Source organism: Miscanthus floridulus, chromosome 10, assembly GCF_019320115.1.
Source record: "Miscanthus floridulus cultivar M001 chromosome 10, ASM1932011v1, whole genome shotgun sequence".
In the NCBI taxonomy this organism is placed as follows: domain Eukaryota; kingdom Viridiplantae; phylum Streptophyta; class Magnoliopsida; order Poales; family Poaceae; genus Miscanthus; species Miscanthus floridulus.
In genome coordinates this window covers 90,037,265-90,053,291 of record NC_089589.1, presented here as the reverse complement: position 1 = coordinate 90,053,291, position 16,027 = coordinate 90,037,265, and the positions used below count along the sequence as shown (strand labels likewise).

At 42.7% G+C, this 16,027-nt stretch overlaps 2 protein-coding genes and 1 non-coding gene across 3 annotated transcripts; all 3 read left to right on the top strand.

Moving 5' to 3' along the window:
- The first annotated feature begins 399 nt into the window (after positions 1–399).
- Positions 400–506, top strand: LOC136490366 (small nucleolar RNA R71). Its single transcript, XR_010767655.1, has one exon. It is a non-coding gene; the product is annotated as a small nucleolar RNA R71 (small nucleolar RNA).
- A 3,536-nt stretch (positions 507–4,042) lies between these two features.
- LOC136485066 (pentatricopeptide repeat-containing protein At2g13420, mitochondrial-like) lies at positions 4,043–8,541 on the top strand. Its single transcript, XM_066482015.1, has 2 exons — positions 4,043–4,694; positions 6,663–8,541. The coding sequence occupies exons 1-2, from the start codon at positions 4,080–4,082 to the stop codon at positions 7,626–7,628; spliced, it is 1,581 nt and encodes a 526-aa protein (XP_066338112.1). The 5' UTR covers positions 4,043–4,079; the 3' UTR covers positions 7,629–8,541.
- A 6,226-nt stretch (positions 8,542–14,767) lies between these two features.
- Positions 14,768–16,027, top strand: LOC136489014 (cilia- and flagella-associated protein 91-like). Its single transcript, XM_066485765.1, has one exon. It carries the CDS (start codon positions 14,768–14,770, stop codon positions 15,950–15,952), a length of 1,185 nt encoding a protein of 394 aa, XP_066341862.1. The 3' UTR covers positions 15,953–16,027.

Here is a 16,027-nt window from a genome sequence, read left to right as displayed (position 1 = left end):
CGATAGTAGTTGTTGTTGACAAAGTTCACATCCTCTTGGGTTTCAGGACAGTTGTTCCCTAAATGCCTAGTGTTGCCACATACTGCACACGTCATGCGTGAATCATGAATGTGCATGACTTCTTGCTTTTTATTAGCTCGGTCTTTGAGCTTCTTCATCAGTAGGTCCATCTTGGCAGACAACATGTCTATCTCCTTGAGTTGATGCATACCTCCATCTCTCTTGCGGGTCTAAACATGTTCTTCATTCTAGCCTTGGTTGGAGGCCATCATCTCCACAAGAGTGGTCGTAGCTAGAAGTATAAGTGACAAGAATACACCTCTAGCAGCAGCATCCATGGTCTCACAAGTACTGTTGGTCAACCCATGGTAGAACATCTGCATGAGTAGCCAATTCTCCATCTCATGATGAGGATATTCTAATATATAGTCTTAAAAGTGTTCCCATGCCTTAAGGATAGATTCATCATGTTGTTGTTGAAAACTTGAAATTCTCCCACGTAGAGTATTGGACTTGCCCGTGAGAAAGAACTTTGCTAGGAAGGCAGTGGAGCAGTTATCCCATGTAGTGTTTCTATCTTTGTTGGCATAGAACCACTACTTCGCCTTCCCCAAAAGTGAGAATGGGAAGGGGTAAAGTAGTATGTCGTCCTTGGTTACTCCCTTGATGGTGAAAGTGCTGCAAATCTCTAAGTGTTGGAGATGAGCACTAGCATCTTCATGTGCCTTTCCACAAAATTGGCTCGCTTGCACCATGTTGTTGAGAGCCGGCTTGAGCTCGAATCCATTGTCTCCAACATTGACATTAGGTCCAGTACGGATGTTGGTAGTGGTGGGAGAAGAGAATTCACGAAGAGTCATGTCAGCCATGGCTTCAAATTCTAGTGTTAAGCTTCACCTTATATGGTTGTCTTCCGACTCTAAAGCTGAATTTTTTTTTAAGTTTAGCCTTAGTCCTCTTAAGTAGTGCTTCTGGATCGTCAACGTAGTTTGTGGGAAGGTAAAAAATGGTCATACATTACCCTGCATAAGATATAAAAGTAGACAAAACAAGGGTAATCCTGCTTGAGCAGGGGTCAATGGTTATCTCGATCACATCAATAAGTATAAGTTTATCAATACTTCCTTTGCCTAGCTACCTTCCCCGGCAACGGCGCCAGAAATACTTATTGGTATTTATTAACTTGTCACTTATTTTAGTAGCCACCTATTATAAACCTATATCTCCTGACATTACTTTACTAGGTTGTCATCCCTAGTGATGATGCTAGAGATATTTGTGGGTACTACCTAGCATTACTATTAGAATAACTCTAAGTAGTTCTTTATTAATTTATGTGACTAGAAAGAATATATATGAATGAAAAGGGATCTGCAAGCGCACAAATAATATACCATTGTAGCACTTCACCCGGGAGTATTCCAGGTATCGTTATTTATATTTTTACCACAGGGAAGGTCTAGCATGGACAAGTATTGATAACTTATATTATTGATGGAGAAGTAAACCATAACCAATATTCTACTCATAACATGGGTAAGTCATAGGAGAATATATATATATATATATATATATATATATATATATATATATATATATATATATATATATATATATATCATAAGTATTGATCAATGATAATAATAAATCACTCAGAGTACTCTTTTCTATGCCATTAGCATGGTCAGGTAGAATATTAGAGGAATAATTCCTAAGTTATTCTTAATTGTAAGTCAAAGCATACATTGATTAGTGCGATTACACCTAATAGTCATTGCTAAGATCATCTTCATATCTACACATAAGGGATATTATTAAGGGAGATTAAGAACAGAGCTTGTCCCCCTTCGTAACCAGATGCTGCGTGCTACCTACATCGGGGAGTGGACTACAAAGGACTCAACGGGAGTGTCACGTCCGCAATCTACCATATGACCCAGAATATAAGGTGTATCCGTAGGTAAACAACGTATAAGCACCACACTTACACAATGTCGACCACCCACCCATGGATCCTTAGGGTGAGCGCTATACAAACATATGCATGAATATGGTGATAATCCCACTATACTATGTATATAATCAAAGTAGACAATGAACATTATAACGTAGAACATAAATAAGATGAATACTAATATTGTCACAACAATTGTATCAAGCATATAAAAGTAATGGAGATACAAAAGAGAGAGGAGGTACAAAGATTATACCGAACCACGCTCTTGACACAATCAGGAATCCAAGCAAAGCCTACCTGCCTCCCTCTAGACCTAGCCTAACTAGCTATGCCCTAAAATATGATGGAGCTTTGAGGATGATTAGGATTTCTGTCTTCTCAAATGACTTGATGCCTTCAGGGGGGCAGGGGCTGATATATATAGGCCGGAGCGTCCAACGTGAGCCCTTGGGTCAAACCGACTTATGGAACAGCGTAGATGCAACCTAGGAGGTGGTAGAGAACTGACATTGCAACGCGAAGGCTGACAGGTGGGTCCAAGGGCCTGGCCCCACCTGGCATCCCCTCGCTCTCTGCCTCGGCGTGGTGTCCTCTAGAATCTTCTGGTGTCCGTTTTGTGGTGGATAAGAGTAATTTAATCTGACATGTAGGTCCACCTTGATGGTTTTCTAGATAAACCCTACAGAAATCTCAGATTCACCAAAACCCGTGGAATTTGTTAGTTTAAACCCCTACACCTTTGTTGGTGATCTCAATTGTGCCCTTATACATATTTTATTGATGGTTTATAATAGTTGTTAACTACCGTCAATGGGTCTCTATGATGAGCGACCGAGCTATAGTATGGGGATACCTGAGGGTCCAAGCAGAAGATGAAAAAAACCAGTCCAACCTCTCAAGGAGGGGAGGTTGCTGCTTATTTGTCCATGTGAACCACCTACCATGAAGTCGAATCTCCTCAATCCCTAAAGAACTATTGGCCTCATTGAAGAGCAACATTTCACCTGCATTACCACCAGGTCTATTCCTGTCTTCAGGCTTTCTTAGAAGGTTGAAGTCTCCAATAATAAGACAATCCACATCATCAGGCATGTAGATATTGCCAAACCAGACTAGAAAGGCCTCCTTCCCCTCAGTATCACAGGTCCATACACTGAAGTGAGGATAAGAGTCAACATTGTGGAGGGAAGAGAATTCAAGGAGGCTTTCTTAGAAGGTTGAAGTCTCCAATAATAAGACAATCCACATCATCAGGCATGTAGATATTGCCAAACCAGACTAGAAAGGCCTCCTTCCCCTCAGTATCACAGGTCCATACACTGAAGTGAGGATAAGAGTCAACATTGTGGAGGGAAGAGAATTCAAGGATGGGTGGAGGCGCGCGGCGTGGAGGAGCGAGAGGGCGAGCTTGGACGCGCCACGGAGGTGGAGGAGCTGAACGAGGAGATCCCCAGTGAGGGAGACGCCGCCGTCGGAGAGGAGCTGGAGCAGTGACTTGGCCGGGGGGGAATGGATTGTGGTGCATGAGGACTCGCGCGAGCTCGTCCACATTGAGGGACCAGGCGATGGGTGGCAGCGCGAGGACGTGGGATAGGGAGGCGGTCTGAGAAGAGTGAGGATCCAAGAGTCAACATTGTCTAGGGAATAGAATTCAAATATGGCAAAAACTATTCTAAAATATTTCAATGCCAGTAAAAACTGAGTTTTTCCAAATTACTGAAATGTGACCTAAATCCCCTACCGAGGGGAGAAAACAAAAGCCATCCAAGGCACTGTGGCAAAACTTTCTAATGAAAGCTAAGTTAAACGCACTCCTTTTGGTTTGCTTGCTGCTGACAATCTTATTTCTAAGGGATTCCTACTTGTTTTCAGCATTTAGCCCTCTAATGTTCCAGCAAATAATATTGCAAGATTAACAGACTTTGGTTCATTTAAACAAAACGAGAAGTTGGCTCTAGTACAATTATGTATACACTAAGCAGCCAACCCATCGCTGGTGCCCTTGTGACACTGCTGACGTGGCCTCATCGTGTCATGGTCTTTGAGTCAAAAGTCAAAACTACCAACGGTGCAGATCCATCGTCCTCCAGTCTCCACACTCGAAGCCTCGCCGCCGCCTGCCATGCCGCCGCCTCTCCCAGCCCACGGCGGATCCGTCGCTCGTGCCGCCTCCATCCGCCTGCTCTGCACCGCCGTGGCTCCTCCTGAGACCGCCTCCCTATCCCACGTCCTCGCGCTGCCGCCCATCGCCCGGTCCCCCGATGCGGACGAGCTCGCGCGAGTCCTCCTCGCGCACCACAATCCATTCCACCCGGCTGAGTCACCGCTCCAGCTCCTCTCCGGCGGCGGCGTCTCCCTCACCGGGGATCTCCTTGTTCAGCTCCTCCTCCGCCTCCGCGGCGCGTCCAAGCTCGCCCTCTCGCTCCTCCACGCCGCGCGCCTCCACCCATCCTTCGTCAACACGCGCCCCCCGCCCGACGCCTACGACGCCGTGATCGACGCCCTCGCCCGCGCGCGCCAGTTCGACGCCGCATGGCGGGTCGTCGTTGATGCCTCCGCCGACGGCGCCGCTTCGCCACGCACGTTCGCAGTGCTCGCCAGGAGGTACATCGCCGCGGGTATGACGCGGCAGGCGGTCCGCGCGTTCGACGACATGGAGGCGTTTGTTGGGAGGGAGGCAAATTCCGCCGAGTTTGCCACGTTGCTCGACACGCTCTGCAAGTACAAGTACCCGAAGGTTTTTGTTCTGGAAACCTATAGTTGCATTTTTGTTGATATGACTGTTGTTTGATTGGTTGGTTAGAACTTCATTTTTCAATATTTTGATGAAATGTGGTGTGTTTTCTGTGAATTGTTCATTTATATGCCAACTTTATCGTTTAGCCTCTGATGCTCTTGAACTGAATGAGTTCAGTGTAAAAGATTTTATCCTGAATTCTTGGCTTGTCGGAAACTTGTAGGCCATTTCTGTAGATTCGAGTGACAGTTCATTGCTTTGAAGTAGCCCCTTCATCTTCATATGAGATGTCATTCGGTTTCTGCAAATTGTGGAGTATATGGAGAAATATTAATACACTTGGTGTGGTAGATTTTTTATTTTCTGTACGATTGGTATAGTTGACCCTACCTATTAACTCAAGGTTCATATATAGGAAGGGGGAACCCAGGCGTAGTGGGATGTAGGCTAAAGTTGTTTTGGTACTCTTGCACTACCTACGTCGTATTATGGATTTTGTAACCGGCTTTTCACCGGCAGGTCAGTAGGCCTTTTAGAAGGCGAACAAACGGAAGTTCTCCGCGGGCGCTAGTGCTATCTTGTTCGCTTTTGTCAACTGAAGTCACGCGTAGTGCCAACTAACTGATAGCTGATAGAACGCGGAGCCCTGAGTCTGATTATCCAACATACTGCGGCTCTTTGTGGCCTGGCTTCAAGATCCTAGCTTCTTATTGTAGTTTGGTGTCTGTTGTATGCAGTTTGGCAGGTCTGAATGAATATTGGTGTTCCATGATTGTAGTTTAATGGTGATCGGTGTGTATTAACTTCTAATGAAACTGTTGTTATCTGCTATTTGGATGATTTATTCAGTTTCTGACCTTTTTGTTACATTCTGATGCATACAAGTGTTTGCTCGGAGATTATCATGTTATGATTATTTTGTGGTATGAGAGTTGCACACATGGTATATGACATGGGCTTCGGGTTTTAGTCTCATGTGAATCCTTAATATTCATATTTTCATATGAATTATTTTGTGTTACGCTAAACATCACAAGTGGTTTATTTTGAGCAATAGATTACTAAAGCATATATATTGTCTCTGTTGGTTGCTTATGATCTCTGTCTAGGCCATCTTTGAGATCAACCACAATATGACAATTTATTATTCTAAAATGAAATGGCATATTGGTCAAAGGTAGCATGTTCGAGAAATCAGTACTCAGAGTATCTATAAGGGCTTCAGGAGACAGAAACTAGATATTTTGCTTACTGCTTATGGTTGCTATGGAAGAGTGATGCGTTTTTAAATTGTTCACTAAACTTGGTTCTCTAGTTTATTGAAGAGGCTTTTATCAAATTAAGCTTTTTTTTTTTGCTTTATGTTATTAGTAACCTGAGAATTGGCTATCTTTCGATCTGATGTCCTTCTAATTTTTTATTTTTACTTTGTGTATTTGAATAAAGTTGGAGTTGCCATTTTATACTCTAATCTCATCTCATAACTTGTCTGTAACTGAGTATGGAATCTTATGACACAGTTTTCGACTTTTCGTTATGTTATTCTGGATTCTGATTTGGAATGACAATTTTAGTGACTTACCTAAAAAGAAGATGACTTCAGTTAAGTGATCTTTTTTTTGTGACGTTATTTGTGTTGACTATGAGCTAGCCTTATCATAAAGTTAACATCTTACTAATGTAGGCTGTCTGTAGCTACCATAACTAGTGGATAAATTCTTCAATGTTAGTGACAGTATGAGCAGTAGTGCTTATGGTTTGAGTGGAAGCCTCTGCTTTTGAATTGACAACCAAACTAGGAAAACAGAAAGTTAATAAAAACACTATCTGGCTACCTAGTGTTTGAACTTCATATCTCAGCTATGAGCTATCACTCTAACCTTGGTTAGCTTATTATTTTCTCTTTTTGAGGAATTCATGAGATTCAGTTACTATTTTTTTCTTTTCAATTTTTTATCACCATTGCAGGTTGCTACGGAGATATTTAATAAGAGGAAATACAAGTATGATCCAAATGAAAAGATGTACACTATTTTAATATATGGATGGTGCAAGGTTAACCGGAGTGACATGGCTCAGAAGTTCCTAAGAGATATGCTTGATCATGGGATAGAACCCAACATAGTTACATACAACATTCTTCTAAATGGTATCTGCAGACATGCAAGTTTGCACCCTGATTACAGATTTGATAGAACAGTTCATTCAGCAGAGGATGTCTTGAAGGAGATGCGTGACAGGGGAATTGACCCGGATGTAACCAGCTACTCAATCATCCTGCATGTTTACAGTCGTGCACATAAACCTGAGTTGTGTGTCTGTATGTTCCGCTCAATGAAAGATAGAGGCATTTGCCCCACAGTGGCAACATACACATCTGTGATAAAGTGCCTTGCCTCCTGTGGGAGATTGGAAGATGCTGGGACCTTGCTTGATGAGATGGTTGCTGAGGGAGTATGTCCCTCCCCAGCTACCTACAATTGCTTCTTCAAGGAATATCGGGGGAGAAATGATGTGAGTGGTGCCTTGCAACTATACAATAAGATGAAGCAACCTGGTTCACTGACTGCACCGGATATTCACACTTACAACATATTGCTTGGAATGTTTATAAAGCTGAATCGACATGGAACTGTTAAGGACATTTGGAGCGATATGTGTGAAAGCACTGTAGGTCCTGATCTTGATTCATACACCTTGTTGATCCATGGCTTTTGTGGAAGTCAGAAGTGGAGGGAGGCATGCCAGTTCTTCATGGAGATGATAGAGAAAGGTTTTCTTCCCCAAAAGATCACCTTTGAGACGCTGTATCGTGGCCTAATACAGGCAGACATGCTTAGGACCTGGAGGAGGCTGAAGCGAAGGGTTGATGAAGAAGCAGCAAAATTCAGTGATGAATTCAAACTCTATCATATGAAGCCATATAAGAGGTGATCTGTTCATCATCGGGTTGCTACCACTTAAAAAATGTTGTCACTAACAAAATAGTGCAGTTGTGACGGATGCCGATTTCTTGAGCTTGATATGTGGCGAATGGTAGTGGAGGAGCTGGAGCAGGGTCTCTGGCATCGAGAATGCAAGATGGCAATGGAGTCCGTAAATGTGCTCAACAAGGGGTTGCGCAACAACAAAGGGTGCCTGGGTCGTCGCATGCGACATCACCTGATGGTGTTTGCAACCTTTCGTGCTGCAGGAGTTCTCCAATACATCGGTGATGATGGTGTTTGCAACCTTTCGTGCTGCTGGAGTTCTCCAATGTACACATCAGGGATGAGGTCCTGGAGCTGGGGGTGGTTTCGGTGATCACTGGTTTTGACTCACACTGAGGCAACTTGGACATTGGCACTTATCATGGCGGTGACCCGGCTCCTTGATGCAGGCACCGCCGGCCTTGCTTAAGGTTCCGATTGGAACAAGACAGAGGCCAGGGCCGCAGCCAATCACAACAACTGCTGCTGCCACTATGATCAAGACCACGACAAGCTTCCTCTACGGCCCTGACATGCTGCCGACCCGGCTCCACTCTGCCAAAGTGCTAACCCAACTCAATTGGACTTCCCACACCGCATTGCAGCTTCCACGCTTCAAAACCAGCCATGCCATGCAGCCAATCGACGCCAACAAGCACGGCCAGATAGGGATGGAAAATGAAAAATAGATATCTGAATTATCCAACATTCGTATCAATTAAAACTTTAATATTGATATCTATATTCTTATCAGTTCTAATGTGGATACTAAATGAATGTATTATAATTCGTTTTTCAGGTTTTCTCTATCTGATTCTAGATCTGTAGTTGTAAAAAATATGGCGAAGAACAATGTATCATGAATCTATTTAAAAGTTTTATTTCCATAAATAGTGACTAATTATTTAATTTTAGTATTACTAATGATGCATGGAAACTATTTGATAGTATATTTATAAATAGGTTTTAATATTATTAATAATACACAAAGATTAAATTAACTTTAGTATTTTCTAATTTAGTTTAAACCAAACATAAGGGATTTGCTAAATTTTAAGTGTCTGAATTTAAGTTTTTTTAGCGACAATTATTGCATATATTTTATACTAAAATTACAGTTTTAGTACGTTATAATTTCTATAGACACAATCTGCAATTTTTTGTTCTAAGAATAAAAAACTCATTAGACAAAACCAAAAACCTAACAAAATCTGATATGACACAAAGACAATTCAACAATTTATAATTATTTCTATAGTCTGATAAGGACAAAAATTTGATATGTTACGACACAAAGACAAATAACAAATCACAAAAGTGACAATTCACTTGTACTAATTGGTAGTACAAAAGTGTTGCGTGAAATTATCTTAAAATTTAGGTATCTAAAATATAGGAGAAGTGCAAATATAAACGTCGTTGTAAACTAGTCATGATCTTGCTTAAATCTCCAAGTTTAATAAGTCGGCTAAAGCATGTGTATATTTGCTAGTAAAATTTAAAAAATATATACTATACAAATCTGATATCATATGATTCGCAACCGAAAATATTTTGATACCCTACCAATTTGAAGTCATGTATTACATGCACAAACCAGAAATAATGGTCAAAGCATGGTGCTTGGAATCGAATCGAGTGAAAAGAAAACGTGTTAATTTTATCTTAATTTACATCTTTTCTTTTCTGTTTTATACGTTTGGTCCGCTTTTTCTATCATCCGCCGCCTTTTATGTTTTCTTCTTCTCCGTTTTTTTCGTTTGGTTCGTTCTGCTTTTTTTCTGATCCGTTTCTTTTTGTTTTCTTCTTTTCCGTTTTTACATGGTCCCGGGGTTTTTTTTGGTAGTTCTGAGTTCTTCCGCAGGTTTTTCCATCGTCTGTTCTGCCACTTTTTTCTTTTTCTTTTCTGTTTTTACTAGCAAATGCACATATGTTGCAATGAAACCTAATAAGTAATACTAGCAAAAGTACCCGTACGTTGTAACGGGTTGTTTTTTTCACTCTTAAGTTGTTAACATCTTTCTCACGTTCACAGTTCTGTCATCTTTGAACCCGTCGACAACAATATTGTATTGACACCCTCCACGACGATATGTTTTGATACCTTTAAAGTATCTTACAACACACACGGGTTAGTCGTCCATTTTCACCAGAATAGTCGTGCACAGGCCACAGGTGGTTCTTCATTGCACATGGCGCGTGCAGCCGGCGTGGCCTAGAGAGTCCGGGCTCTTGGCGCATGCATAGCTGGCAGGGCTCGGAATCTGCACGGTTTGCGCGGCGTGGTGAGGGCGCAGAGCCAACAAGGGGTGGGGCGTGGTGCAGTGCACAGGGCCGACATAACAGACTTTGAGGAGCAGGTGCGAAGGCGGGTGGGGCGCACTACTGGTGAAACGCACGAGGCCAACGAGTTGAGCGCGTGGGTAGATTCGAGAAAAAATGAGACGAAAAAAATGAAAGGAACGGTGGACTGTCTGAAAAAACGGTAAAGCACGATGGAGTCGGGTAACGTGGGGAACAAACCGAGTTGGATAGAAGAGGCTGAATAAAATTATTACGACATAAATTTTGGCTCTTTATATGAACTAGAAAATATGTCCGTGCGTTGCGACGGAAGAAAAAAAAGTATTTTACATTTATGAAAAAGATGACAAAATGGTATATATCTATTCATATTTTACTTTTTTTTATAGAGATTCAAATCTTATTTTCTGATGATCATGACATCTATAATATAAGCTAATATTAGCAATAATACAACAATATCCTATTAAGTCCGTATCGAATTTAAAATACAATCTTTATAGTTTTTTTTCTCCTCCGGTTACAAAGCACATAAATATTTACCATCTATATGCATTGATATAGTGAAATATCGAGTTATATGACTTTCTTTATGGGCCCATAATCAAGAACTAACATATCTGCTGATGATTATGACGAATATGATGGGAGACTTTTTTTTTAAGTTTGCCACATGTAACCATTGTTGGAGATTGCACTGAGTTTAGAGACAAACTTATTTAAACCTGACAAACAACAAATTGGTCAATATTTCAATTTAAAGTTTGATTAGTTAGATCAAAAGTTTAACCGGTTATAATAAAAATAATTATTTTACCAAGAGTTAAAAGATCCATAATATTATATTTGTATTTTTTTTAATTTTATGGAAACAACAGAACAAATTAGAACGAAAGAATACAGAAAATCAAACGAAGAAAAAGACTCGGGAGTCAACATTCAGAGACCGAACATGACAAAAGAAAAGGTAAAAAAAAGGAAGTAGAACGTGGAAGAAAAACAGAAAGGAACAAAACCTGAAAAAAAGAAACTTAAACCCATACGACATGGACCTAACGTGGAAAAACTGAAACTGTACGACTTGGGAATAACAGAATCGGACATCCTCGGAGATAAAAAAAAATAAAAAATAAAAAAGAACAAAACTAAGAAACTCTTTGTATATATATTTGAATCAGACTCCGTATCATCACTAAATGTGAGTTGTTCTAATGCATATGAGCACGGACCCAATATGTTTTGGAATCGGATTCCATATCACGTTAGACAAGAGCTATTTTAACTTATATAAGCACGGGTTATATATATTAATCCGGACGGAAGAAACTCTCCATTGTCCGATGGTTAGAGGGAGATGAACAAAAAATGGATGGACGGAAAAATAGACTAAAATCATACCATTATTATTAGATAGTATAGATATAGGTGTGTATATTTGTATTCATTATAATATTGTTAGTCGTCTTTCTATTTTTATTTTCATAGTTATTACTTGAACATGGAAAAAAGGGAAAAAATCATGAGAAATCCAAACACGCGTTTGTAACAAAGAAATATAGGAACCGACCAAACAGGAAACGATAGGGGAAAGGAGAACAAAAAATATAAAAAAGAGAGGACGTGTGCTCTCTGCTCTATATGGGACCAGCCAATAAATAGGAAAAAGAACGTTCTCTTGAATATATTCATTATTACTATATTGTTATTTGTCTTTCTATTTCTATTTTCATATTATTACTTGAACATGGAAAAAGGAAAAAATCATGAGAAATCTAAACAGAGTTTGTAACGAAGAAATAGAGGAACCGACCGGACAAGAAACGATAAGGGAAGGGAGAAAAAATATAAAAAAGAGAGAACGTGTGCTCTCTCCTCTATATGGGACCAGCCAATAAATAGGGAAAAAAAAGAACATGCTCTCGAAGGGAAAAGAAATCGGAACTTACGGAAACAGGCATCTGGATTGGACTCCGTTACGTACATTGATAGATGTCGGCTCTCGTTCCCGTCCTCTCGCTGGTCTCTTCGGCAAAAAGGAAAATTGCTATTTATAATAATATTATTAGGAATAGAATTCTACTCTTTTTTTCCTATTTGGATTTGGATTAGGAATTGGGTTTTCACCATCCTCACAAGTAGTTGGAAGGGCAGTCTCGTTGGTCTCTACGGCAAAAAAGAAAATTGCTGTTTATAATAATATTATTAGGAATAGAATTCTACTCTTTTTTTTTCCTATTTGGATTTGGATTAGGAATTGGGTTTTCACCGTCCTCACAAGTAGGTGGAAGGCCAGACCAAAAAAATGGAAGCAAAAAAGAGGTGAAAATTTTGCCTCTTGATTATTAGATATAGATATAGATAAAGATATAGATATAGATATAGATATAGATATAGATATAGATATAGATATAGATATATGGAATTGGACTCTATATCATTGCTAGCTATGAGTTGTTTTAACTCATATGAGCTTAGATCATGAGTCCGGGTAACATACGACGTAGGATGCGACCCAATACATATTGAGACCGGAATCATACTCATCATCGCTAGGCGTGAGTTGTCCTAACTTGTATAATGTGGGACATGAGTTCGGATCGCATTCAAGACACAGAGGGCATGAGTACAGATTGAGAAGTAAAAAAATCGGTACGAAAGAAACACTCAATTACCCTGGTAGTTTGGGAGGGGGGGCGAAAAGAATGAGTGAAGAAATTTTGTTTCTTTAATATTATACTAGCAAATATATATGGCCGTGCGTTGCAACGGGAGAATAATTTAATGCATTGTCGGTGGCAAGATTGTGGTTGCATGGCGAAGCCGTGTGTGGGCACAGCGCCCACGACAGCACGCGCGCCTATTGTCACCATCAGGCAACCTAGGACGTCAGTGCGCCAAACACCGACAAAGACATGGGCTAGCACTGTGCAACGACGTGACGGGGTGGTACGACACTCGTGTGGCCGTGACTCTAGTGGTGCTTGAGTGGACGCGGCTGCCTGTGGCGGCAAAGGCATGGCCCGATGACCGCGGTTTAGCGAGCGTGCAACCCTTAGAGTGCCCTTAACGATGGAGAAGAGTGGCATGCATGGGAGACCTATCCATGCCATCGGTGCTTGCGATGATGCAATAGTTGGTGGAGGTCAGCCCGGCGAGGAGTAGTTGGACCACGTGAGGGTCAGTCGATTGCTCCACTGTCATTCTTCCTAACAACAGGTCCTCATAATTTTAGTATGCTTTATGTGTCCTCTGCCTTGCCTCATCGTTATTACTCTCCTACCTCCTCTCGAGGGCTCCCTTAGGTCTATGATAATCCATTTACACATGCTAATGAGACTCTAGATGTGGAACAGGTTAGGACCTGAGAGAGGGAAGGAGAACAAAGCTACCTCTACACCCGACACGACACGAAGATAAAACCGGTGACAAACACATAGATTAGGAAAGGGGACACGTGAAATGTAACGTAACTCGAGCAGAGGATATAATTGATGCAACAAATTCGTGGTGAAAATATCTATTAAAAAGTTAAAAATAATCATTAAAAAATATGACCAGGTGATTTAGTATTAGAGATCAAGGTATTAGTAAGAAATCAAAATGAGAGATATATAGTTTGAAAAACACAAAAACCACAAAAAGAAAGGAAAAGTCAGAGCAGACAAAAATTTTATTTTATAGGAGGGAAAAAAGGGAAAAAAGCACAGAAGGAAAACATATGAGGAAACCGAGAGAAAAAGATGCAAAACAGAAAAACAAAAAAAAAGATAGACGAAACTAAAAAAACAAAACCACGTGAAAATGGAATCTAAAAACACCCGCGGACGGACTACCTCTCCCGCTTAATATTAGGAAAGAAAAAAAAAGAAAAAAAAGGAAAAAAAACATCTGACCAACCACGGAACAGGCAGAAACAGAAACGGAAACGATGAAAAAAAATACATGATGTTTATTTATTAGTAAATCAGATTAGATCGGAGGAATTTATTCATTAGGATTACTATCAGCGTTACCTCGAGACTGGTTGCAACGCATGGGCATGTTTGCTTGTAAACATAAAAATTGAACCTTGACCTTTCACTAATATACAAATATTTCCACTATTAATTTGTTAACGTAGTTTTGATTAAGAACAAAACATATTATTGTTCAAATATGGATAAGTTGATTGTCCAACTAATCTTATCATGAACTCAAAATTTGAGCAGCTTGTTATCCAACTAATCTAAATAAATGTGTTTGCAAACTATATGGATATGATGTAATAGTGCAATCCATGATGAGAGCTGCCATGTAAAAAACCGAGGATTAGATAAGTAATATTTTTGTTGTTTTCATAAATGTTTGATTGTTTTTTTTCTCTCTCGATGCGACTATAAACATATTTGATAGTTTCGAAGAAATCCTGCGGTTGCAATAATGGATGTAGCCAAGAATTTTATCGCGTCTATAAACTTGAACCGTTGCGGTTGATTGATTCGAATTCGATCACGAGTTAATTTGCCGGACTTCATATAAAAAGGGCAGGTCAAGACTCGTGGTCGTTGCCGGATTGCCGCTACAAGAATAGTCAATCGAACGCCTAGGCCCTGGACTGGACTCCTCCGGACTGCTCCACCGCTCGTGGGCTCATGGCCGAATCCGAATCACCTGACCCCACCGTGTCCGAGGCGATTCGTAGAACACCACAACTCGCACCAGTACTCATATAAACACGCCACGTTCCTAATGCATCTCCAAACGCAGACACCGAACAAGACTCGAAAGAAGAAAAGCTCGAGGGTTGAGGCAGCAACGGCGATGGCGTACCGGCGGTTCTTCGACTACAATCCTTACGGCTACTACTACGCCGCCCCTTACAACTACGACCCTTACTACCAGCAGCAGCCCGCGGCCACCCGCAGGTCCACCAGGGGCATCTTTGCGGGCGCCGAGCCGGCGGCCGCGAAACCCGCGCCAAGGGCGAGGAAGACGACGGAGACGAAGACGTCGTTCTCGATCCCAGTCCACGGGCCCGACTCGGATAACGAACCGGAGCCGGAGCTGAAGCAGAAGGCGCCGGGAGCGCGCGCGAAACCGGTGGCGCCGGCGATGTCCGCGAAGGAGGCTCTGGTGAGGATGCAGGCGGCGGCGCGCGGGTTCCTGGCGAGGAAGTCGGTGCGGGCGGTGCGCGAGGTCGCGCACGAGGCGGAGCAAGTCCGGAAGAAGATGGCGTCCGAGGCGGAGGCCCTAGTCGCGGACCCCAGGGCGCGCGTCGCTGTCGGGGAGGCGCTGATGAGGATGCTGCTACGGCTCGACGCGGTGCGCGGCGCGCGCGACTACCGGAGGAGGGTCACCAAGCGAGTGCTTGTGCTGCAGGACGCCGTCGACGCGCTCGAGACTAAGCCGGCGCCGGCGCTGGCGCCTGTGGAGGACGCGACAGAGGTCGACGCACCTGAGGCGACGGCCGTCGAGACGGTTGAGGAGAGCGCGGCAGCGCCGGAGCTGGCAGACGCCGTGGAGCGCGGTGGTGAGATGGAGAGCATCAAGACAGCGGTTGACACGCCCACCCAGGTGGAGATCGACGAAGCAGTAGCCGCCAGCGATCCTGAGGCGAAAGCGGGAGAGGGAGAGGAAAAGGAAGTGGTGCCGGGCGACGCCAATGTTGATGTCGACGAGCCGGAGGATTCGGACGCCGAGGGCGAGTGGGAGATGGTGATGGAGGAAAACGCACCCGTGGCAGCCACGCCCGACGACCAGGAGCCACCGTGTAAGGAACCGGCGTGTCCGTTGGAGACCATGGGGACTGCAAGTGCCGGCGCCGCCTCTGCCGGTGTGGACGCGAGGAAGGTGATGGAGATGGTGGCCGCGCTGTGCGAGCAGAGCGCGCAACAGTGCGCGGTGATCGGCGCGCTGGCCGAGCGTGTGGACGCGCTGGAGCGTACCGTGCGGCGGATGGAGGATGCCGAGAGCCGCCGGCGCCGGCCCAAGAAGCTGAGCACATAGGCCAAGTGAAGCATCAACGTTTTCCAGCGATTGATGACACACACCAGCCATTAATAGAGATTTAAACAATTTTAG

Coding starts and splice junctions, on each gene's coding strand:
- LOC136485066 (XM_066482015.1), top strand. CDS start 4,080: ATGCCGCCGCCTCTCCCAGCCCACGGCGGATCCGTCGCTCGTGCCGCC. Junction 4,695..6,662: donor GCAAGTACAAGTACCCGAAG/GTTTTTGTTCTG, acceptor TCACCATTGCAG/GTTGCTACGGAGATATTTAA.
- LOC136489014 (XM_066485765.1), top strand. CDS start 14,768: ATGGCGTACCGGCGGTTCTTCGACTACAATCCTTACGGCTACTACTAC.